General features: G+C 47.4%; 1 protein-coding gene across 1 annotated transcript in view; it reads right to left on the bottom strand.

Annotated features, from left to right (window-relative positions):
• The window catches only part of LOC120916855, a 167856-nt gene that overhangs the window by 66560 nt on the left and 75830 nt on the right, over positions 1-25466 (bottom strand). Inside the window, exons 6-8 of the mRNA XM_040327798.1 lie at positions 24735-24884; positions 6292-6370; positions 951-1036 (exon numbers count right to left, since the gene is read on the bottom strand). Of these exons, the coding sequence (XP_040183732.1) occupies positions 951-1036; positions 6292-6370; positions 24735-24884 (315 nt within the window). The remainder of the gene's footprint in view (positions 1-950; positions 1037-6291; positions 6371-24734; positions 24885-25466) is intronic.

Raw genomic sequence — 25466 nt, forward strand, 5'->3', positions numbered from 1 at the left:
AAATGATCCACGCCCTCTACCTGGATCATTTAAATTAGGCGGGCTTGCGCCGGAGGGATTTGCGCTACGCCGCCGCAACTTTACAGGCAAGTGCTTTGTGAATCAAGCACTTGCCCGTAAAACTTGCTGCGGTGTAACGTAAATGCGTTACGTTACGCCGCCGCTTTTGTACCTGAATCTGGCCCATAGTGTATATAGTGTATATTGTGTATTAGTGTATATAGTGTATATTGTGTATTAGTGTATATAGTCTATATTGTGTATCAGTGTATATAGTATATATTGTGTATCAGTGTATATAGTATATATTGTGTATTAGTGTATATAGTGTATATTGTGTATTAGTGTATATAGTATATATTGTGTATTAGTGTATATAGTGTATATTGTGTATTAGTGTATATTGTGTATATTGTGTATTAGTGTATATAGTATATATAGTATATATTGTGTATTAGTGTATATAGTGTATATTGTGTATTAGTGTATATAGTGTATATTGTGTATATTGTGTATTAGTGTATATAGTATATATAGTATATATTGTGTATTAGTGTATATAGTGTATATTGTGTATATTGTGTATTAGTGTATATAGTATATATAGTATATATTGTGTATTAGTGTATATAGTATATATAGTATATATTGTGTATCAGTGTATATAATGTATATTGTGTATCAGTGTATATAATGTATATTGTGTATCAGTGTATATAATGTATATTGTGTATCAGTGTATATAATGTATATTGTGTATCAGTGTATATAGTGTATATTGTGTATACTGTGTATTAGTGTATATAGTGTATATAGTATATATTGTGTATCAGTGTATATAGTGTATATAGTGTATATTGTATATATTGTGTATATTGTGTATATATTGTGTATTAATAGTATATATTGAATTGCAATGTTATATGTAGCAGTATTAATATTGTACATACATGGCGGCTGCGATTCGGGTAACGTCATCTTCCACAGAGACCCGCCTGTCCTCACTCAGCACCTCCTGCAACCATTCTTCCAGGACCTGCGAAGACACAGAGCCAGTCCTTAGTACATGAGAATGGAATATAAGAGTAATCAGTGGTGTCCGGGCCGAGAGCCTGCATGGATCTTCCTAGAAGCTGATCGCAGAACCTCACCACAGGGGATGTGGTCTGGAGAAGGACCGTCTGACTCCCTGGACCATGTCTGGAGGAGGATGGAAGGTGGTAGTTGTTTGGGGGAGTTGTGCATAAAGGCCACATACTGATCCCTGTGAGGATGGAGTGTTCTGGAGGCTGCACCGGGTACAAGCAGCTGTGCATAAGGGCACAAGGTAACCAGATGGCAAAGCCTTGCCTCATGGTCTTCAGCTGGGAGGCCTTAGACTGCTCAGAGGGACATCGGTCCCGATCAGGGAGAGCTGCGGACAGCTCATCTATGCCCATGTGTGCCACCTGTCAGTGCACAACAGTGCTGCCTACTAGTGCCCACAAAGCCACCTATCACTGCCCACAGTGCCACCTCTAAAAGTCACTAATCAGTGCCTCATCAGTGCCCATCATTGTTACCTACCAGTGCCCATCATTGTCACCTACCAGTGCCCATCATTGTCACCTACCAGTGCCCATCATTGTCACCTACCAGTGCCCATCATTGTCACCTACCAGTGCCCATCATTGTCACCTACCAGTTTCCATCAGTGCCACCTATCTGTGCACATCAGTGCCATCTATTTGTGCCCATCAGTAACATCTATCAGTGCCCCATCAGTGCCGCCTTATCTGTGCCTTTCAGTACCGCCTTATCTGTTCCCATCAGTGCCGCCTTATCTGTGCCTACCAGTGCCCACCAGTGCAGCCTATCGGTGCCCACCAGTGCAGCCTATTAGTGCCCACCAGTGCCACCCATCAGTGCCAACTTATCTATGCCTATCAGTGCCGCCTTATCTGTCCCCATCAGTGCCGCCTTATCTGTCCCCATCAGTGCTGCCTTATCTGTCCCCATCAGTGCCGCCTTATCTGTCCCCATCAGTGCCGCCTTATCTGTGCCCATCAGTGCCGACTTATCTGTGCCCATCAGTGCCGTCTCATCAGCGCATATCAATGAAGGAGAAAAATTACCTGTGTGCAAAAGAATTTAACAAAATATAAAACATGATTATTATTTATTTTTTTCCATCTTTTTTTGTTTGTTTAGCGGAAAAAAAAACACAGAGGTGATCAAATACCACCAAAAGAAATCTCTATTTTTGGGGAAAAAATGATAAAAATGTCCTCTGTGTACAGCGTTGTATGACCGCGCAATTGTCATTCGAAGTGCGTCAGCGCTGAAAGCTGAAAATTGGTCTGGGCAGGAGGGGTGGGGGGGGGGGGGTGTAAAGTGCCCGGTAAGCAAGTGGTTAAAAATGTTTACAGACCGGACCCCAATATTATAGGTTGGCACTGGACTGTCCAGCACCAGAGTACAGCCAGGCAGAGGCGTTGCTAGGGGGGTGCGGGGGGTGCGGTCCGCACCGGGTGACACCCGCTAGAGGGGTGACACCATCCCGTTTTTTTTTTTAGCTGACATGCCCAGCCTGCCCTGTGCAATCCCAGCCTGCCCTGTACCACCCCAGCCTGCTCCGTGCCACCCCAGCCTGCCCTGTATCGCCCAGCCTGCCCTGTACCACCCCAAACAGCCCTATACCACCCTAGCCTGCCCTGTACCACCCAGCCTGCCCTGTGCCACCACAGCCTGCCCTGTACCAACCCAATCTTTCCCATGCCACCCCAACTTGCCATGTGCCACCATAACTTGCCCTGTACCACCCCAATCTGCCCTATGCCACCATACTTTGCCCTATACCACCCCAACCTGCCCAATGCCACCCTAACTTGCCCTGTACCACCCCAACCTTTCCCATGCCATCCCAACTTGCCCTATGCCACCCTAACTTGCACTATACCACCCCAACCTGCCCTGTACCACCCTAACTTGCCCTATACCACCCCAACCTGCCCAATGCAACCCTAACTTGCCCTATACCACCCCAAACTACCCTATATCACTCCAACATGCCCTATACCACCTTAACCTGTCCTATACCACCCCACTACACCAACCTGCCACTATACCACTCTATACTACCCTAACCTGCCACTATACTGCCCTATACTATCATTTACAGGGGCTGGTTTGGGGTGCGCCCCGTGCCCGTGCGCTGCCTGCTTGGTGCTTGGCAGCCTAGACAGAGGGGGGGTGACACCAACCCTAGTGACGCCACTGCAGCCAGGTCTGGGAGCCGCCGCCGAGTCCTCCTGCTAGTTTCGTATTTTTTCCTTCTCCCTCGAAGGTTTAAAGCCTCGCTGAGCTCCTTCCCTCAGTGAAGAGTCTTGTGAAGGAGCTTTGTACTGTAGAGGGTAGAGAAGCTCGTTGGATGTGAGCCGCCTCGACCCCCTGCCAAGCCTGGAAAAACTTTCCTGCGCACCTTCATCTCGCTCTTTTCTTCCCATCAGTTCACAACATTGACGGATGGGAGAAGAATGCCGGCAGCAATTAAACCCTCACTCCTCGCTCTCAGAGAGAACCAACCCGCTCTCTTAATTGCAGATGATTTGTGGTTTGGAGACAGAATGGGAACAATGGCGGCTTATTAACTCTTTCCACAAGCGCCCGCGGCGGATCAAAGAGCGCAGGTGATCCGTTCAATAATCCCAGCAAAGGGTTACAGAAGAAGTCTTCGGAAACGATCGGTAATTACCATAGAAAGAGGAATTGACTGTTTTGTGTCTTTAAAGTGGAACTGCACACTGCGTCCGACCCGCCCGTCCGCCCGCCCGTCCGTCCGCCCGCCCGTCCGCCCGCCCGTCCGGGGAACCACAAACCAAACTATTTAACCACTTCACCCCCGCGCCTATTTCTGAGATTTGGTGTTTACAAGTTAAAAACTTTTTTTTTTACTAGAAAATTACTTAGAACCCCCAAACATTATATATTTTTTTTCTAACACCCTAGAGAATAAAATGGCGGTCGTTGCAATACTTTTTGTCACACCATATTTGCGCAGCGGTCTTAGGCCCGGTACACACGGGCAAACATGTACGATGAAACCGGTCCGTCGGACCGTTTTCACCGTACATGCCTGCCAGAGGGCTTCTGTACGATGGTTGTACTAACCATCGTACAGAAGTCCGCCCGTAAACAATACGCGGGGCGTGTCCGCGTCGTCGCCGCGTCATCGTCGTGGAGACATGGGCGGGCCTGCCATTTAAAGGCTTCCACGCATGCGTCGAAGTCATTCGACGCATGCGAGGGACGGCGGGCGCTCGGACGTGTACGGTAGGTCTGTACTGATGACCGTACATGTTCGAGCGGGCAGGATTCCAGCGGACGGTTTTAAAACACGTCCACGAATATTTGCCCGCTGGGAAAAGGCCCGGCGGGCAAATGTTTGCTGGAATTGGGCCCGTTAGCGCCTACAAACGACCAAACATGTCTGCTGAAACTGGCCCGCGGACCATATTCAGCATACATGTTTGGTCGTGTGTACGGGGCCTAACAAGCGCACTTTTTTTTGGAAGAAATACACTTTTTTTTAATATATTGTGAAAGATAATGTTAAGCCGAGTAAATTGATACCCAACATGTCACGCTTCAAAATTGCGTCCGCTCGTGGAATGGCGACAAACTTTTACCCTTTAAAATCTCCGCATGCGACGTTTAAAAAATTCTACAGGTTGTTTTGAGTTACAGAGGAGGTCTGGGAATAGAATTATCGCTCTTGCTCTAAGGATCGTGGCGATACCTCACATGTGTGGTTTGAACACCGTTTTCATATGCGGGCGCTACTCACGTATGCGTTCGCTTCTGCACGCGAAATTGGCGGGACGGGGAGCGTTTTAATTTTTTTTTTTATAGTTTGTATTTATTTTATACAGTATACCTGTAAGGGGCCCGGGTGGCATCCCCCCTTTTTTTTTTTGTTTGTCAGCACCCAAAGCCCCCCGACCTCTAAGGGGCCTGGTGGTCACAGGGGCCCGGATGGCATCCCTTTTTTTTCCGTCAGCACCCAAAGCCCCCCCCCCCCAACCTCTAAGGGGCCCGGTTTTTTACATTGTTATTTATTTATTTACACCCAAAGCCCCCCCCCCCCCCAAACCTCTAAGGGGCCCGGTTTTTTAAATTTTTATTTATTTACACCCAAAGCCCCCGACCTTAATTCGTGGCGGCAGCACCCCCCCAGCTCCTCAATTTGTGGCAGCCCCCCCCCTTCTCAACTTGCGACACTCCCCCCCCGGCTTCTCAATTTACAGCGGCAGCACCCCCCTCTCTGCTCCAGGGGGCCCATGCCTAAATCTGTGTAAGGGGCCCGAAAATTCCTGATGGCGGCCCTGATAACAATGGTATTCCTCTTCAAAGAGAGGACGTATAAAGTCGTCCGGCGGGAAGCAAGTGGTTAACTCATTTTCAATATTGAAAGCAAAAGATGGGACCAGGGGCGGACTGACCATTCAAGCACTCGGGCACTGCCCGAGGGCCCCATGCCACTAGGGGGCCCCATCAGGGCTGTCAGGCTCAGTAAAACCAGGGACAGTCCCTGAAATGTCTGATACCGACATGCTTTTGATGTGAAAAATCTCGAGATTTTAGCTGCCCCGCCTCTGCACTTCCTCCTGGCGTGGTGGCCATCTGTATGCCTGGGGGCCCCATAATCTTCTATTGCCCGGGGGCCCTATGAGTTGTCAGTCCGCCCCTGGATGGGGCATCCATCCATAGGCGTGAGCACGTGGTGTGCCTGGGCACACCCTAATCACCCTGTGCTGGGCAAATCCCCCCTGTTGATTGGCTGCAGAGAAAGGGACTGGGGATTCTCTGTCCTCAATCCCTTTCTCTGTCTCAAAGTGAGACATCAGGAGTCTGTTTAGACCCCTAATATTTCACCAATTTCATGGAGTTTCTAATAAAAAAAAAATGTAAGAAAACAATAATAAAAAAATATTGTAAGAAATAATAAAACTTTTGAGGCCCCGTACACACGGCCGAGGAACTCGACGTGCCAAGCACGTCGAGTTCCTCGTCGAGTTCTGGGATGAAGCCGCCGAGGAGCTCGGCGGGCCGCCTTCTCCCATAGAATGAGAAAATAGAGAACATGTTCTCTATTTTCTCGTCGAGCTCCTCGGCGGCTCCATCGAGCCAAAACTGTACAGACGACAGAGTTTCTCGGCAGAATCCGGGTTTTGACCGAGTTTCTCGGTGAATTCTGCCGAGAAACTCTGTCGTGTGTACGGGGCCTGAGACACTCAGACTGCTGTGCCGTACCTTTGCTCTGTCGGCGACGTAAGGAAAGTTCAGGATGTCTTTGGCACTCGGTCGTAGCTCCGGGTCTTTGGACAGCATCCTGCAAGCAGAATACGAGATTGTGATGGATGAAGGAATGGAAAAGCCACATTCTCTCATTATTAATATTTCCTCATACAAGCATGTGGGGTCACAAATATATATATACAGCAGAAAAAAAGAAAATAAATGGCAAATGTTTGATCTGGAAATTGGCTGCGTAGGAGAAAAACTGAAAAGTTAGGAGGGGCGACACGGCAGCTAAAGCCACGACCAGGCCAGAGATCCTAGAGGGCCACAAGATCTCCACCTACACATGGAACTTTGTTTGCAACACATCTAGTGAGAGTCATTTCAAATATTAGACAGTATATCAAAAATGTTATAAATATATTTATTATTATATATTTATTTGTTTAACTCCACCATCCACCAGGGCCGCAGGCATCAGGAATTATGGGGCCCCTTACACAGCTTCAGGCATGGTCCCCCTGGAGCAGAGAACCGGGGGGGGGGGGGGCGCCGCTAATTGAGAAGCGGGGGGGGGGGGGCTTTAAAACAAAAAGAAATAAGGATAAAATATATATAAAAAAAAGGGGGGTTGCCATCCGGGACCCTGGGGACCCCCGGGTCCTTTAATAAAAATAAAAAATAAACCTCTGGGCCCTTTTAATAAAATATATATAAAAAAAATAAAAATTTATAAAAAAGGGGAGTTGCCATCCGGGGCCCTGGGGACCTCTGGGCCCTTTAATAAAAAAATACATATATATAAAAAAATATATATATATAAAAAAAAAATGTAAATGGTTTAATAGAAAAAGGGGGGACCTCTGGGCCCTTTAATATATATATATATATATATATATATATATATAAAAAATAAAAGAAAAAAAAATATGTAATTGTTTTTGTTTTTTTTTTATAAAAAAAGGGGGGGGGTTGTCATCTGGGGCCCTGGGGACCTCTGGGCCCTTCAATAGAAAATAAAAAAATATAATACATTTTTCCGGGGGTTAAAGTGGCGGAGGCGGAATAGAGGAATATTTTTTTATATTTCTTTTTTTTCTCTGTTTTTGTTTTTGGTATGTTTGTTTTTGTTCTGTTTTTGTTTTTTGTTGTGCCGGCTTGATAAATAGGAAGGACGATGAAGATTATCTATACCGTCAGTATATCTAGAAAAGGAAAAATTTTGGAACTGAAATGCTCTGTAAATTCCTTTTATTGCAGAATCGATTTCTGATATGTTATATATGTGATACGTATGCAATTGAAGTATGTTTGTTTGTATAAAATTGATTAAAAAACAATAAAATATAGAATTAAAAAAATATATATATATTTTGTAATAAACATTTATATATATTTTTTCATACAAATGTGTGGCTGTTTCTCTCTCTGGTACCGGTCCAACATATTTCGGTCTTATTAATGGTGTAAATTTGTTTGCGACCTCTAGAAATGTTTAGGTAGATTCAGGTACAATGGCTTATAGTTACAGCGGCGTAGCCTAGCCTGTTTAGGCTACACCGCCGTAAATTAGCTAGGCTAGTAATGATTCTAAATATACTTACCTGCTAATTTACGGCGGCGTAGCCTCAAACGAGCGGGCGTAAGGGCGCCTAATTCAAATTGGTTGGAGGGGGGCGTGTTGTATGGAAATGAGGCTTGACCTCACGTTTTTTTACGTTTTTTCACACTGTGCATGCGCCGGGCGCCTACATTTCCCAGGGCACATTGCGGCTAAGTACGCCGCACGGGCCTATTGATTTCGACGTGGACGTAAACGTGGACGGGAATGGCGCCCAAACGTAACATTACTATTCCACTAGAGCCTAGCTCTAACTTTACGCGGCCTATCTCTTACGTAAACGGCGTAAAAGTACTGCGTCGGCCTGGCGTTCGTTCGTGAATCGGCGTATCCCCTCATTTACATAATCTACGCCGGCCGCAATGGAAGCGCCATCTAGCGGCCATCAGAAACATTGCAATCTAAGATAGGACGGCTCAAGCCGGCCTATCTTAGATATGTTTAAGCGTATCTCTGTTTGAGAATACGCTTAAACATACGGCGGCGTAAATTCGGAGTTAGGCCGGCTTATCTGTAGATAAGCCGGCCTAACTCTTTCTGAATCTACCTATTAGTCTCTGGGAATGTCTATCAGAACAAAGCGTGACAGGTTCTCTTTAAAACAAATCCTTAATATGGCAAAAGATAAAATGACTTCCTCCAATCCTTTTCATGTTTTAAATATTCCCGGCTGGCATTTTGATCTGAGCCGCCCGGGTGACGATGTGACAGATAAAGGCCCGCGCTGATGTTGTCCGCAGTGACTGTTTTCTTCTCGGTGGTGTCGCAGAGTTACTTTGTTAGAATATCAAAGTTCAGCTTCTTGAGATCTCGTTAGCCAATTAACCCTCCGCGATGACAGCTAGGCCACGCCGCTTCGCAGCCAATTATCAAAGTATGCGGCGGTGTGATATCAGGACATTCTTGCATTAGCGAAGTTTGAAAAGCCCGTAAAGCCAGGCGCACTTGTCACATAGCAGTGAAGGAATGCAATTATACAACTCTAGAGGTATGGATATCGATCGAGGAGGTTCATGGATTTTATTTAACAAGGACTTTTCACAGATATAGAACAGATGTGGGAAGCATTGTGTTGAGAATTGTGTGCGATGGCCGAGTCGCTTTTGCGCTCTCTTGAAGCTCCATCCTTCTGCTAGAATTTCCTCTTATATACACAATATTCTCTTTCAATAATTTGTATTTTTCCATTAGGGAAGAAATAAATGATATAGACAACAATGCAATGTCAACCTAGTCTATGTCAGTATCTGTAAGAGTCCAGGGCTTACTACGCATGCCGCAAGAGGAAATCCGTGCCAACTGAGCATGCGCCAAAGATGCGTCAGTCCGCCAACCTGTGCAGAAGACCTGATGGAAAAAGGCAGAATTTTTGGAGAGACCACTAATAGTTGTCCTGTGGACAGATTCTCCCCCCTGAGCTGTGCAGCTTCTGTGCAGCTTCTCCAGAGTTACCATGGGGCCTCTTGGCTGCTTCTCTGATGAATGCTCTCCTTGCCCGGTCAGTTTAGGTGGACGGCCGTGTCTTGGCAGGTTTGCAGTTGTGCCATACTCTTTCCATTTTCCGATGATGGATTAAAGAGAAGCTCCGTGAGATCTTCAAAGCTTGGGAGATTATTTTTATAACCTAACCCTGCTTTATACTTCTCGAGATCTATGAATGAATGAATGACTTGTACAGCGCAACGCATGCGAACTGAATCGCCTCTGGGCGCTTTTTCCAGCCAGTATGTACTTGGCTGGTGCGGTCATTTTTACCCCGTAGGATCATGACACACTAGGGACACACAGTCATACACACATATATACTGGGCCAATTTGGACGAGATCCAATTTACCTACCAGCATGTCTTTGGAGTGTGGGAGGAAACCGGAGTACCCGGAGGAAACCCACACAGACACAGGGAGAACATGCAAACTCCAGGCAGATGGTGTCGTGGTTGGGATTCGAACCAGCGAACCTTTTGCTGCTAGGCGAAAGTGCTACTCACTGCACCACTGTGCTGCCAACATTTACCAGCGATATCTGATAGAATTATAATACAGGAAGTTGGAAGGAGAGGATTGGAGGACATTATTCATTAATACACAGTGTTGCCAAATGTTTGTGGACAGTTGACCATCGCAACTGTATGAGCTTGTTGGACCTCCCATTCCAAAATGGTGGATATTCATATGAAGTTGACCCCTCCCCTCCCATGGCCATTAATATGAAGTTGCCCCCTCCCCCCAATGGCCATTAATATGAAGTTGCCCCCTCCCCCCAATGGCCATTAATATGAAGTTGCCCCCTCCCCTCCATGGCCATTAATATGAAGTTCCCCCCTCCCCTCCCATGGCCATTCATATGAAGTTGCCCCCTCCCCCCATGGCCATTAATATGAAGTTTCCCCCTCCCCTCCCATTGCCATTCATATGAAGTTGCCCCCTCCCCCCCCCTTGGCCATTAATATGAAGTTGCCCCCTCCCCTCCCATTGCCATTCATATGAAGTTGCCCCCTCCCCCCATGGCCATTAATATGAAGTTGCCCGCTATGTATTACTGAACTTTGTGCTAAATTTTGAGTTCTCTTTCAGAGAAAACTTTACACAGACTCTCCGTGGTGAAAAGACGTTATTTTTGAAATTTTTTATAGGACATTGACAATCTGTAAAATAGTTTTTTTCATTCTTTCTCCTGGGGCCGGTCCTTCCAAGTTCCCCCCCCCCCCCCCCGGGCAATGTGACCACTGTATGGCGGCTGCTGAGACTCCTGCTTTATGTACTTCTAATTGTGTGTCGGGGGAGTCTCCACCTCGGCGACTGACACGTCTTTGAACTCTGCTGGAACTCTTTGTGCTGCCAAACAAAGCCTGCGAGCGGCACACCAGACAAAGCGGGGGCGACACACAAAGAATGGCGCATTTCTAAAATTATACTTGGCTGATCTGGTCACAGATACAGGTAACATTCTAGTGGAGTTCTTTTTATAGATAAACTCAAGGCAGGTAGTAAAACCCCAACAATTTATACAGTTACTACACATTTAATTAAAAAATATATATATGTGGCGCCCACCCCAAATCTAGGGGGCGCTATTTCAAATTTAGGGGAAGTCTGAGCCTATACTTGGGCCCAGACCTGTTTGATTAGCACAAATTTGCCTCTGTTCTGGCTGTGGTACTACTTGGTAGTTTCCCTTGTTGCCTGCAGGTGGTGTTGCCATCTTGGCCCTATGATGGAACGCAGGTGTACCATGGTGTGTTGGGTGTCCCTTCTCGGCATCGGTGCAGTGGGAGTGGTGACCTCGCTGTGCATGCTGGGGAGGGGTACTTAAGGGACAGACACCATTGATCTGGGCCCTTCCTTCGCTTCGCGGCCCTCCTGGTGCGAGGGGTGCGTGTGTATGCCCGACTTCGGGGCCACGTTGGTTTAGCCGGAGTGGTTTAGCTGCTGAGTAGGCCCAGCTATGCTGGCTGGGGCCTGCAACCCTAAAAGGGGATCCCAAACTGTCTGTCCACAAGGCAGGAAGCTATCTTAGTGAAGGAAACCGGGGGAGCACCTGCCCTGGAGGAGACCGGCAAAGTGCCAGCGTCTCGGGTGAGGCCTGGTGACATAATTAAGGAGGGATCCACTACATTGAAAGCCCTGCAGTCTGCCGGTAGGGTGCCCACGTGTCCCGGATTGCCTGGGATTGTCCCGCAATTCGCATTTGTGTCCCGTGTCCCGGGCACCTTCATTCAAGGGGCAATACAGTGTCCCGGAATGAAATGAGGACACACAGCCACCCTAATAGACAATTGCCAAACTGGTTGCTAGGGCCACCCCGCCTGGCATCCATCAACCAGTGACGTCATATTTGCAGAGTCTCAGAGTGAGCCCGAGAGGAGCAAGGCCTTTACCCAGTGCTGCCCTGCACTCCGTGTTCACCCACCTCCTCTCCTTCCCCAACCGTGGCAGCAGCACCTCCTGACTCCTCCAGGCTTCAGTGACCTCCCGGCGGGTGGAGGCATTCTGCAGTGCTGGCTGGCTTAGATCCACGGCTCAGCTGCCTGTCCCGACTCCCACAGCGCATTGCCCGACTTCTCCTTCTCCCGCCCGTGGCCCGAGCCACCCGACTGCCTGAGAGGGGCCCCCCAGCCTGGCTCAGGGAACAAAGACTGGCACTCAACCGTCCATCAGACCAGTCCAGGTTTGAAGGTGAGCAAATGGAACCTGATTGGAGCAGGTCAGGTGACAAGTCGGGGCACTGTGGCTGGGGGGCGGATTGTGTCCCTGAATGGCAGTTCGGAAATGTGGTCACCTTATCTGCCGATTCTGGCTTAAAGGCTCTTCTACTTCTCAGCTGGAGGTTCGGGACTTTGAAATCCTGTGGCAGAGGATTCCTGGACGCATCCAAGTTCATTCAAAGGTCTCTGGCAGAGACCCAGCTCATTCCAAGAGGTCTGTGGCAGAGATTTTCTGGACATTAGTTTGTGCATCACCCCGGCTGCTAGGCCAAGTGAGAGGGGACTGTCCGGGTGAGCAATACCCACTCAATAGCTAAGAGTGGAGACTGATTGATTCTGTACCGTGTCCCTGAACCTTCCCCTGCTCTTCAGCTCCCTCCCACTTCAAGTTACCTTGCAGTAAAAGAAATACAACCTAACTGTTGGAGGTTTTACATCTGTCTGGACATTGCATTTCTTATGGACTTTCCCCCTTGTCAAAGTGCCCCTTCCCCTTGTCCGGGCACTCCTTCCCAGGACGGGTGATCTGTCTATCAAAGTGCCCGAGCAAGGGGGAGGGGCTATACATGACAAGGCGTGGCGGGGAACACACAGCTATTCAAATGAAAGCTGTTATGTTCTCCGAGCGCTAATCAACTAGACGGCAGCGGCGGGGGGGGCTTGGCTTTCTCTTTGGGGACACAAGGCTGCATTTAGGGACGTGGCTGCATTTAGGGACAAGGCTGCATTTAGGGACACGGCTGCATTTAGGGACATGGCTGCATTTTGGACATGGCTGCATTTAGGGACAAGGCTGCATTTAGGGCCATTGCTGCATTTGGGGACATGGCTGAATTTAGGGACATGGCTGCATTTTGGACATGGCTGCATTTAGGGACAAGGCTGCATTTAGGGCCATTGCTGCATTTGGGGACATGGCTGAATTTAGGGACACAAGGCTGCATTTAGGGACAAGGCTGCATTTAGGGACACGGCTGCATTTAGGAACATGGCTGCATTTGTTTGGGGACACAAAGCTGCATTTAGGGACAAGGCTGCATTTAGGGACACGGCTGCATTTAGGGACATGGCTGCATTTTGGACATGGCTGCATTTAGGGACAAGGCTGCATTTAGGGACATGGCTGCAATTAGGGACATGGCTGCATTTGGGGACACAAGGCTGCATTTTAAAAAAAAAGTATCAGTAATCGGTATCGGCGAGTACATGAAAAAAAGTATCGGTACTTGTACTCGGTCCTAAAAAAGTGGTATCGGGACAACCCTACTGAGAATTGATATCAGTAATTTTACACAATAATAAGAGTCTGAATACTTTTTTCACTTGGATGTTATAAGTTGCACTAGGAAAATACAGCTGGATAAAACAAAAACTGTGTCTGTCTTCATTTCAGGCTGCAAGGCAACACAATTTGATTATTTTAAAGGGGGGTAATTTTTTTTCTGTGCCCGCTGTATATTGGGATTGGGATTTTCTTGCTCAGCGATACACAAGGGCTGTAATGCTGAGTCCTATAAATAAGAATAATATCGGCTCGATCAGCACATATATCTCCCCGGACGTTACCTCTCCTCCATAATGTGATCGGCGGTGTTCATTGCTCAGCGGAGCTCACCCTGCCCACACTCAGTTGCAGCAAAATGAAAGTCCTGCCCTCCCAGAGACGTGTTTTTTAGGGCGTCTGGTAATACAATTAAGCGCAATCGTAATTGCTCTGCTCAGTGGAAGGATCCCAGAAGATGTAATTATTATGCACATTCAGTGGCGCAAATCTAAGGCCTCATTACGAAAGTCTGGCTGGCAGCTTTTTTGCCGGGGGACAAATTATTACTAGTGACCCAGATATTAGCGGCTGTCAGACGAGGAGATCAGTCCTAGGTATGGGAAGAGTTGGAGGTTGTAATGCAAACTTTGTGGAGGCGTGAGGCGAGTCTTATTGTTTATGTCAATGTGAATGCTTATCTGGGCTGCCCGGTGTGACGCCATATGCGCGGGATGTAAACAGGATGATTCATTAACGCCAAACTCCAGGTACGGTCTTTATTGCCTGGTTACATTGGTCAAGCTTGGCACAAGCACTGCAGTAGTCAGCATTAGGGCTGTCTTAATGAGAGGGCACACATGGGCACTGCCCAGGGGCCCCAGATGCATGGGGGGCCCCTGCACTTTCTCCAAAGCAGCTGGTCCTTGACCCCATGCTGCCCCGAAATTAGGGGGCCCCATGATGGCACTGAGAGTGATAGATACACAAAAAAAAGCCTTACGTAAACGACGTAAAAAAAATGCGCCAGCCGGACGTACGTTCTGAGAATCAGCGTATCTAGCTAATTTGCATACTCTACGCGGAAATCAGCGGAAGCGCCACCTAGCGGCCAGCGTAAATATGCACCTAAGATCCGACGGCGTACTAAGACGTACGTCAGTCGGATCTAGCCCCCATTCAGGCGTATCTTGTTTTGTGGATACAAAACAAAGATACGCCGGAGCATCCTAGAAGTTACGCGGCGTATCAATAGATACGCCGACGTAACTTCTTTGTGGATCTGGCCCATTGATTTTATTTCAAAATTGTCGCTCTTTTTTTTAGTTTATAGCGCAAAAAATCAAAACCGCAGAGGTGATCAAATACCACCAAAAGAAAGCTCTATTTGTGGGGGAAAAAAGGACGCCAATTTTGCGCAGATGTCAGTTAAAGCGTTGCAGTGCTGAATCGCAAAAAATGGCCCGATTATTGGGCAGTCAATTCTTCCGGGGGGCTGAAGTGGTGGTTTCGGACCTGGGTCTGAGGGGTATTTATCCCCATGCACCCCCGCCCCTGTCATCTCTTTTCCTTCCCTCTTTTATTTTCTTACCTTATTTTCCCAACTGTCTTTCTCAATAGCGCTCCGATTCCCCCCTCTCTACTCTAATTGGACCCGTGGGCCTCCATGGAGGTTTGCACTGCTAGCCCAAGGCTATGTGACCCTGAAGAGGCCCTCGGAGGAGACGGGGTTAAAGCCCTGCAAATTTACTTCCATATAAATCTGTAATTGTATTTCTATTATCCGTTATTTTATTGTAAGGAAATCTCTCCAACTCTACACAAGTTCTACCATTTTCTGCTCTACCCAAACCTAAAAAAAGAGATACATTGTTAAGAACGCGGATCTCCTTTGTCTCCGCAGGGTCATGTTTGCAATATTAAAAACAGAAGAATTCTGGATTCTCTAAAGATCCCGATGCCGCTGCATTCTTTGTGATCTCCGCCGTACGTATGTAGATAATAGCAGAGAGTGTGACCGGCGGGATAACAGGCCAGAAAACACAAAGCCCGCTCTCTCCTGCCCGCTCTCTCCTGCCCGCTCTCTCCTGCCTGCGCTCGCCACATTAAAGGGTGCGGAACGTTTGTGTCAATGTGCGAGGATTGAAAGGGAGGTGTCACATCGCGTTCAAAAGTGGCACAACGCAAAAAAAACTGGGCCAAGGCGGCGCTCTGTGATCTTCTGTTTTTCTCTTGAGCACCACTGAGATGGGAACAGAAGAGGAAAAAAAAAAAAACATCACCCACATAAAAGGGAAACAAAAAAAAAAGTGACAATTAGAACAAGTGAAGAGCAATCCTGGGGCTGCTGATTGGGGCGGAAGGAAATTCCAGACAGCACAGATCGGATATAAAGACTGCATGACAAAACGGCTCAGATCATCGGATCGGGGGTGGCTAGGACAGAAGCAACGGTGACCAGCGGAAGGATTTACTTTCTATACTCAGGGCAGCCATAAGAAACTTTGGGGCCCCTTACACAGGTTTAGGCCTGGGCCCTCCTGGGGCTGACCACCAAGATTCCCCAGGGACGTCCCAGAAAGAAAAGGAACAAATGAGAGGTGACAACTTGGGGCCCGGCTTCCCAAGGGACAGGGCCCTTTGGGACACCTGGGCCCCCTACATCTGTATGTGCTGTACCCCCAGGGGAGGGCTGGGCCGGGGGCAGGGTGGAAATTGCCTCCCAGGCCGCTCTAACTTATGTTCAAAATGGCAGCCGCTGCCCTCTACCATTTACTTTTTTATTCTGCACTAGGAAGTCGGGTTGGGGGCAAGGCCACAGTGGCTGACCACTAGCTGTTGCATTCCGGGATTCGTAGAGAAGCACAGAGGAAACTACAACTCCCTGGCACCGGATTCTTGGAAGCAGGCAGAGGAAGTGTGTGCCAGGGAGTCGGGCTGCAGGGCTGGGCGCTGGCTGCAACTTGACCCCAGGACCAGGAGCATTACCCCCCCAGGAGGCCGTGGCATGCAAGGACCTGCTGAGCTGAGATCACTGAGGTGAGAGACCCTGACACACCTAGCTGACCCCCCATTCACCCCATGTTACCTGCCCCAGTAAACAGGCTGCATTGATGGGCACTGGAGTTGGCTGCACTGATGGGTACTGGTGAGGCTGCATTAAAAAAAACAGGTGGGCCATGGATGGTGAGCTCATTCGGCGGTTTAATGGGCCACTTGACTGGACTTCCTCCCCAGGCCTAAGGCTGCCAGCCCTCCCCTGTGTACCCCCCCCCCACCCTGATGGCGGCCCTGTCTATACTTCCCAGATATGCTTTACAGAAACGGGGCCTAACTACAAAAGCTTCAATGTTTATAAAGGGTCAGTCCACCTAGGAGTGGTCCTTTTATTACACATGGTGCTCTGTGGCTTGAGTCGGCCTTTGGCTCAGTACAAGTCTTGGATGTTCCAGCAGTGAGATCTTCCTGCCTTAAGGCGAATGTAAAGGAATTGTTATATATTTTTTTCCTTTTTGGTTTTGTAAAGAATAAGGAAGGGATTTTTTGCCAAGTTCGCGTCGTAAACCAGCGTCGGGTATGCAAATTAGGAGTTATGGCGATCCACGAAGATTTTTCCCGTCGTTACGGCGTCGCAAGTGTTAGATTTCCGTCGCAAAGATAGGGCACCTTTAACATGGTGTAAAAGTACTCCACCATGTTAAAGTATGCCTGTAAGTATGCGGGAGCGCGCCTAATTTAAATGGTACCCGCCCCATTTGAATTGGTCCGCCTTGCGCCGGACCTGTTTACGATACACCGCCGCAAATTTCCAGGTAAGTGCTTTGTGGATCGGGCACTAAATCTGAAAAATTGTGGCGGTGTAACGTAAACCGGTTACGTTATGCTGCGCCCGCTCTACGTGAATCTGGCCCCATCATCCTATAATTAGACAATGAGGAAAAGTGGAGGAATTGTCAAAGGCTACTCCAAAACATTGCCCTATGACACCAGTGGTGTTAAGGAATATCTCAGAAATACCCAGAAATTGTACAAAATATTTAAAAAACAATATACATTTATTGAAAAAATTACTCAAAAAACATAAACAACAACAACAAGACAATAGTAAGGTTGTTGTTAATTCCGTGACATTAGCACATAGAAGGTAAAGAGCCCCACTGGTGTATAGGGACACAGAGAGGCAGGTTCAGACATAGTCCTCCACATGTTTCGCTTCTTCAGGAGGAAACATCTCTAAAGAGATACAGTACTCATAATTACCGTTTCAAAAACGATTAAAAACAATATTGTAGCCAAGGTACCCTTACAACCAGGGGCGGACTGACAACTCATGGGGCCCCCGGGCAATAGAAGAGTATGGGGCCCTTCTGGCTTACAGATGGCCACCACGCCAGGAGGTAGTGCAGAGGCGGGCAGCTAAAATCTTGGGATATTCACATTAAAAGCATGTCATTTTCGGACATATCAGGGACAGATCTAAAAAAAACACAGATTTTTACATACTGTCCCTGGTTTTACTGAGCCTGGCAACCCGGATGGGGCCCCCTAGTGGCATGGGGCCCTCGGGCAGTGCCCGAGTGACTCAATGGTCAGTCCGCCCCTGCTTACAACAGTAGTTTTTGGAGTATTAGTAGGCCAGCGCGATTCACCAGATGGAGGCCCAAATGGGGCATCAGACGGCAATTGAGACACCCTGTGACCCCCCCCCCCCCCCCGGGGCCGAACACGGGAGGCTATGATTGGTAGACGGGATAAAATGATATAAAAGGGATATAATACATTTTAAATGTGGGTCCGAAAATCTAACTAACACACAGAGGGAAGAATGGGATACGGGAAAACAGAAAAGCCCCACTGAAGCCCCATCGAGGCACCTAACAAAAGCAAGGTGTATACAGGACTAACCATTTTATTTAGCGGCAGGAGCTTTGCCTGGCGTTCAGAGAGCTTTAACAAAGCCTGTCCGAAGCCTTGTTGAAGCCGAAGCAAGTGTAAATGAGCCCTTAGAAGTCTATGGCAAAGCGTCTTCAAAGCCTCCATAGAAGTCTATGGCAAAGCTCACTTGAAGCCCCACTAAAGCCCCACTGAAGCCTCATCAAAGCATCTTCGAAACCCCATGAAGCCTCACTGAAGCCCAACCAAAGGCCAACCATTGAAATTGGTGACGGGAGCTTTGACTGGTGTTCAGAGAGCTTTAACAAAGCCTGTCCGAAGCCTTGTTTTGAAGCAAAGTGTAAACCAGCCGTTAATGTGTGTTGAAGCCGAATCAAGTGTAAATGAGCCCTAAAACTATTAGAAATGAGGTTATGAGGAGCGCGTCGCTGACTGAATATCCATTGTTGAACTGATCTTTCCGATACATTGAGCGCTCGTTCTGATTTTGGCACAGCTGCAGCATTGCTGGATAATTGAATGGTTGTTCTTCATGTTTGTGCCTCTTGGCTCTGCGGTTTTCTTGCGTTCTGTTTCGTAATGCCTCGGACTGCATTAAAAATCTCTCTCCAGTAGACAGGTGCGTTCGGAAAGCCTTACAAGTTGGTGAGATGAAGTGACTTTGTGAAGCGTTGTTCTGTCAGCTCCGTGTTCCTCGGCCGTCTCTCACATCACCTGCAGCCAATTACATTTCCTCCACTTTGGAAGTGCTTCGCTGCGACCTACTTTTCCCGGGTCTGTCAGGCTGGAGAATGGTGTCCTTTCAGCAGTGCGGCGAGTCCTCCCCCTCGTTTTATAGCGCTCTGGACGTTGGCGGGATGAGAAGTCGGCCTGCACTGGTGGGTGCTTTGGGCTCGGTAATGAGTCCGCCGCTGTCCGTATCTCCTTCAATCAGCAGTGATGCTGCTTGGCTCCTGCGATGTTCTGGGAAAATTGCAAGGCTCTGGGGAAGCTCTCATGGGCTCGCCATACACATCTCTAAGAGGCCGCGGGAAGGTCCCTAAGGCGGCGCCCCGAGCGATCCGGCTCTGCACTTAAAGTGTCACTAAACCCACATCATAAAAAAACGCTCAATAAATGGTGTATTCCATGCTGTTCATACTCACTCCCTTTTCTGCAAAAAACCTGGTTGATCCTCCAGCTCTATAGCTCCCCCTTCTGTTCATGTCTCCAATGCAGTTGGGGATTTTGCAGCTGTGGTGGGAACTCTGCACATGCTCAGTTTTCAGTGAGTTTCTATGCTGAGCATTTCCTCCCCATCACATCTGCAGGGCCGCTGATAAGGCAGTGGTAATGGTCAATATTTAGGCATTTTTGCACAAATGATAGATGTGTGTTTCTCTAGGCAGCGCTGCACTATTAATAATTGTGTATTGGTTGATGGTGTGAATTCACTGAGAGTGCACAGAAGTTGTGGATCATTAACTATATAGTATTTTATGCACAAAAATATTTATTTATTGACAGATAGCACTTTATTTAAAGAGGTTGGTGGCACTAATAGTTGCACATATCAAGTCAGCATGTAGTTGGTGGAGAAGTCACCATGCAGTTGGTGGAGAAGTCACCATGAATTTGGTGGCAAAGTCACTATCAAGTTGGTAGAGAAATCACCATGTAGTTGGTGGACAAGTCTCCTCTCCATGTAGTTAGTGGAGAAGTCACTGTGAAGTTGGTATTGAAGTCACGTGAAGTTGGTGGAGAAGTCACCGTGAAGTTGGTGGAGAAGTCACCATGTAGTTAGTGGAAAAGTCTCATTGTAGTTGGTAGAGAAGTCACTGTGACGTCGGTGGAGAAGTCACCTTGAAGTTGGTGGAGAAGTCACCATGTAGTTAGTGGAGAAGTCTCCTTGTAGTTGGTGGAGAAGTCACCATGTAGTTAGTGGAGAAGTCACCATGTAGTTGGTGGAGAAGTCATCGTGAAGTTGGTGGGGAAGTCACCATGTAGTTGGTGGAGAAGTCACCATGTAGTTAGTGGAGAAGTCACCATGTAGTTGGTGGAGAAGTCATCATGAAGTTGGTGGAGAAGTCACCATGTAGTTAGTGGAGAAGTCACCATGTAGTTGGTGGAGAAGTCATCGTGAAGTTGGTGGAGAAGTCACCATGTAGTTAGTGGAGAAGTCACCATGTAGTTGGTGGAGAAGTCACCATGTAGTTAGTGGAGAAGTCTCCTTGTAGTTGGTGGAGAAGTCACCATGTAGTTAGTGGAGAAGTCACCATGTAGTTGGTGGAGAAGTCATCGTGAAGTTGGTGGGGAAGTCACCATGTAGTCGGTGGAGAAGTCACCTTGAAGTTGGTGGAGAAGTCACCATGTAGTTAGTGGAGAAGTCTCCTTGTAGTTGGTGGAGAAGTCACCATGTAGTTAGTGGAGAAGTCACCATGTAGTTGGTGGAGAAGTCACCTTGAAGTTGGTGGAGAAGTCACCATGTAGTTAGTGGAGAAGTCTCCTTGTAGTTGGTGGAGAAGTCACCATGTAGTTGGTGGAGAAGTCACCATGTAGTTGGTGGAGAAGTCACTGTGAAGTTGGTGGGGAAGTCACCATGTAGTTGGTGGAGAAGTCATCATGTAGTTAGTGGAGAAGTCTCCATGTAGTTAGTGGAGGAGTCACCATGTAGTTGGTGGAGAAGTCACAGTGAAGTTGGTGGAGAAGTCACCATCTAGTTAGTGGAGAAGTCTCAATGAGTTAGTAGAGAAGTCACCGTGAATTTGGTGGAGAAGTCACCATGTAATTGATGGAGAAATCACCATGTAGTTGGTGGAGAAGTCACCATGAAGTTAGTGGAGAAGTCACAGTGTAGTTGGTGGAGAAGTCACCATGTAGTTGGTGGAGAAGTCTCCATGTAGTTGGTGGAGAAGTCACCATGTAGTTGGTGGAGAAGTCACCATGTAGTTGGTGGAGAAGTCACCATGTAGTTGGTGGAGAAGTCACCATGTAGTTGGTGGAGAAGTCACTGTGAAGTTGGTGGGGAAGTCACCATGTAGTTGGTGGAGAAGTCATCATGTAGTTAGTGGAGAAGTCTCCATGTAGTTAGTGGAGAAGTCACCATGTAGTTGGTGGAGAAGTCACAGTGAAGTTGGTGGAGAAGTCACCATCTAGTTAGTGGAGAAGTCTCAATGTAGTTAGTAGAGAAGTCACCGTGAATTTGGTGGAGAAGTCACCATGTAATTGATGGAGAAATCACCATGTAGTTGGTGGAGAAGTCACCATGTAGTTGGTGGAGAAGTCACCATGAAGTTAGTGGAGAAGTCACAGTGTAGTTGGTGGAGAAGTCACCATGTAGTTGGTGGAGAAGTCTCCATGTAGTTGGTGGAGAAGTCACCATGTAGTTGGTGGAGAAGTCACCGTGAAGTTGGTGGAGAAGTCACCATCTAGTTAGTGGAGAAGTCTCCATGTAGTTAGTAGAGAAGTCACCGTGAAGTTGGTGGAGAAGTCACCATGTAATTGATAGAGAAATCACCATGTAGTTGGTGGAGAAGTCACAGTGTAGTTGGTGGAGAAGTGACCATGTAATTGGTGGAGAAGTCACCATGTAGTTGGTGGAGAAGTCACCATGTAGTTGGTGGAGAAGTGACCATGTAATTGGTGGAGAAGTCACCATGTAGTTGGTGGAGAAGTCACCATTAAGTTGGTGGAGAAGTCACTGTGTAGTTGGTGGAGAAGTCACCATGTAGTTGGTGGAGAAGTCACCATGAAGTTGGTGGAGAAGTCACCATGTAATTGGTGGAGAAGTGACCATGTAATTGGTGGAGAAGTCACCATGTAGTTGGTGGAGAAGTCACCATTAAGTTGGTGGAGAAGTCACTGTGTAGTTGGTGGAGAAGTCACCATGTAGTTGGTGGAGAAGTCACCATGAAGTTGGTGGAGAAGTCTCCATGTAGTTGGTGGAGAAGTCACCATGTAGTTAGTGGAGAAGTCACCATGTAGTTAGTGGAGAAGTCACCATGTAGTTGGTGGAGAAGTCACCATGTAGTTGGTGGAAAAGTCTCCATGTAGTTGGTGGAGAAGTCACCATGTAGTTGGTGGAGAAGTCACCATTAAGTTGGTGGAGAAGTCACTGTGTAGTTGGTGGAGAAGTCACCATGTAGTTGGTGGAGAAGTCACCATGAAGTTGGTGGAGAAGTCTCCATGTAGTTGGTGGAGAAGTCACCATGTAGTTGGTGGAGTCACCATGTAGTTGGTGGAGAAGTCTCCATGTAGTTGGTGGAGAAGTCACCATGTAGTTGGTGAAGAAGTCTCCATGTAGTTGGTGGAGAAGTCACCATGTAGTTGGTGGAGAAGTCACCATGTAGTTGGTGGAGAAGTCACTGTGAAGTTGGTGGGGAAGTCACCATGTAGTTGGTGGAGAAGTCATCATGTAGTTAGTGGAGAAGTCTCCATGTAGTTAGTGGAGGAGTCACCATGTAGTTGGTGGAGAAGTCACAGTGAAGTTGGTGGAGAAGTCACCATCTAGTTAGTGGAGAAGTCTCAATGAGTTAGTAGAGAAGTCACCGTGAATTTGGTGGAGAAGTCACCATGTAATTGATGGAGAAATCACCATGTAGTTGGTGGAGAAGTCACCATGAAGTTAGTGGAGAAGTCACAGTGTAGTTGGTGGAGAAGTCACCATGTAGTTGGTGGAGAAGTCTCCATGTAGTTGGTGGAGAAGTCACCATGTAGTTCGTGGAGAAGTTACCATGTAGTTGGTGGAGAAGTCACCATGTAGTTGGTGGAGAAGTCACCATGTAGTTGGTGGAGAAGTCACTGTGAAGTTGGTGGGGAAGTCACCATGTAGTTGGTGGAGAAGTCATCATGTAGTTAGTGGAGAAGTCTCCATGTAGTTAGTGGAGAAGTCACCATGTAGTTGGTGGAGAAGTCACAGTGAAGTTGGTGGAGAAGTCACCATCTAGTTAGTGGAGAAGTCTCAATGTAGTTAGTAGAGAAGTCACCGTGAATTTGGTGGAGAAGTCACCATGTAATTGATGGAGAAATCACCATGTAGTTGGTGGAGAAGTCACCATGTAGTTGGTGGAGAAGTCACCATGAAGTTAGTGGAGAAGTCACAGTGTAGTTGGTGGAGAAGTCACCATGTAGTTGGTGGAGAAGTCTCCATGTAGTTGGTGGAGAAGTCACCATGTAGTTGGTGGAGAAGTCACCGTGAAGTTGGTGGAGAAGTCACCATCTAGTTAGTGGAGAAGTCTCCATGTAGTTAGTAGAGAAGTCACCGTGAAGTTGGTGGAGAAGTCACCATGTAATTGATAGAGAAATCACCATGTAGTTGGTGGAGAAGTCACAGTGTAGTTGGTGGAGAAGTGACCATGTAATTGGTGGAGAAGTCACCATGTAGTTGGTGGAGAAGTCACCATGTAGTTGGTGGAGAAGTGACCATGTAATTGGTGGAGAAGTCACCATGTAGTTGGTGGAGAAGTCACCATTAAGTTGGTGGAGAAGTCACTGTGTAGTTGGTGGAGAAGTCACCATGTAGTTGGTGGAGAAGTCACCATGAAGTTGGTGGAGAAGTCACCATGTAATTGGTGGAGAAGTGACCATGTAATTGGTGGAGAAGTCACCATGTAGTTGGTGGAGAAGTCACCATTAAGTTGGTGGAGAAGTCACTGTGTAGTTGGTGGAGAAGTCACCATGTAGTTGGTGGAGAAGTCACCATGAAGTTGGTGGAGAAGTCTCCATGTAGTTGGTGGAGAAGTCACCATGTAGTTAGTGGAGAAGTCACCATGTAGTTAGTGGAGAAGTCACCATGTAGTTGGTGGAGAAGTCACCATGTAGTTGGTGGAAAAGTCTCCATGTAGTTGGTGGAGAAGTCACCATGTAGTTGGTGGAGAAGTCACCATTAAGTTGGTGGAGAAGTCACTGTGTAGTTGGTGGAGAAGTCACCATGTAGTTGGTGGAGAAGTCACCATGAAGTTGGTGGAGAAGTCTCCATGTAGTTGGTGGAGAAGTCACCATGTAGTTGGTGGAGTCACCATGTAGTTGGTGGAGAAGTCTCCATGTAGTTGGTGGAGAAGTCACCATGTAGTTGGTGAAGAAGTCTCCATGTAGTTGGTGGAGAAGTCACCATGTAGTTAGTGGAGAAGTCACCATGTAGTTGGTGGAGAAGTCACCGTGTAGTTGGTGGAGAAGTCACAATGTACAGTAGTTGGTGGAGAAGTCATGAAATTGGTGACAGTGGTAAGCGGTTTGTGTCATCCATATAAACTGGTACATTCTGCTGGAGAGCTTGTCCTTATGAAAAACAACAGACTTGCTGGCTCGATCACCAGATGGAAATAGAAGAAAAAAAAGCTTAAAAAAAAAAGCTAATGCAGCCTTCACATCTAAGAATTTGGAAAGCTGCAATTTATTAAATGGTTGCTTTTGCTTTTCCATGTTAAAGGTTCCGTTGAGCTCCGTTGAGCTCCAGCAGGCACATCATTACCTTTCATCATATAACCTCTCATCTCACCTTTGTAGAATATCATTGAGCTCTGTGGAATACCTCGGGGGAAGGGTGGGACACGGATCATTAACAATCATGGATACCAGTCTGATCCATCGGGGGCAGTCATAAACATGTCTGAAGGTACACAGTTCATAGAGGATGCAACCCAGAGACCTGAGAAGAGACGGAACAGCGATTATTCGGGAGGCCGGCCTTTACAAGGTTATATAATGTTTCTATTTTCCTTATTTATGTCCATTAGCAATCTTTCTAAGCAGCCAACTATGACACACATCTTAGTAAATGTCGTCTTTCCCATATACAGGCAGCTAATAGGAGCCACTGTTTTCTGGAGACTCAGGAAGGTCCAACAGCTCTGACTGCAACACTCACCTTCTCTCCACCACCTGTGCAGTAATTCCTTCCTTCACCACAAGATGTCCTCAGTCTTCCAGGTCCAATAACACCCAATGTCATTCCATGCAGAAGACTGAGGACATACTGTGAGTGCAGGGTGTCATGGTCTTGTCTCCTGAGGGTGTGTCTCCACAGCGGCCTGCAGTCACAGTGTTAGCGCCGGTGTTGACTGACTTTTGGTCTTGCCACACAAATTTTGCATTCCAGTGCAAGTTTACGGAAGTGCAAGTAGATCAAGTGCAGATCAGAAGGAGATCAACTGCAAGTCACCTGAACCTGTCAATGGACGAAGGATCTCAGAATCATCGTGAACGGACATCAAACTGATGCCAACGGCAT

Source organism: Rana temporaria, chromosome 11 (assembly GCF_905171775.1).
Source record: "Rana temporaria chromosome 11, aRanTem1.1, whole genome shotgun sequence".
In the NCBI taxonomy this organism is placed as follows: Eukaryota; Metazoa; Chordata; class Amphibia; order Anura; family Ranidae; genus Rana; species Rana temporaria.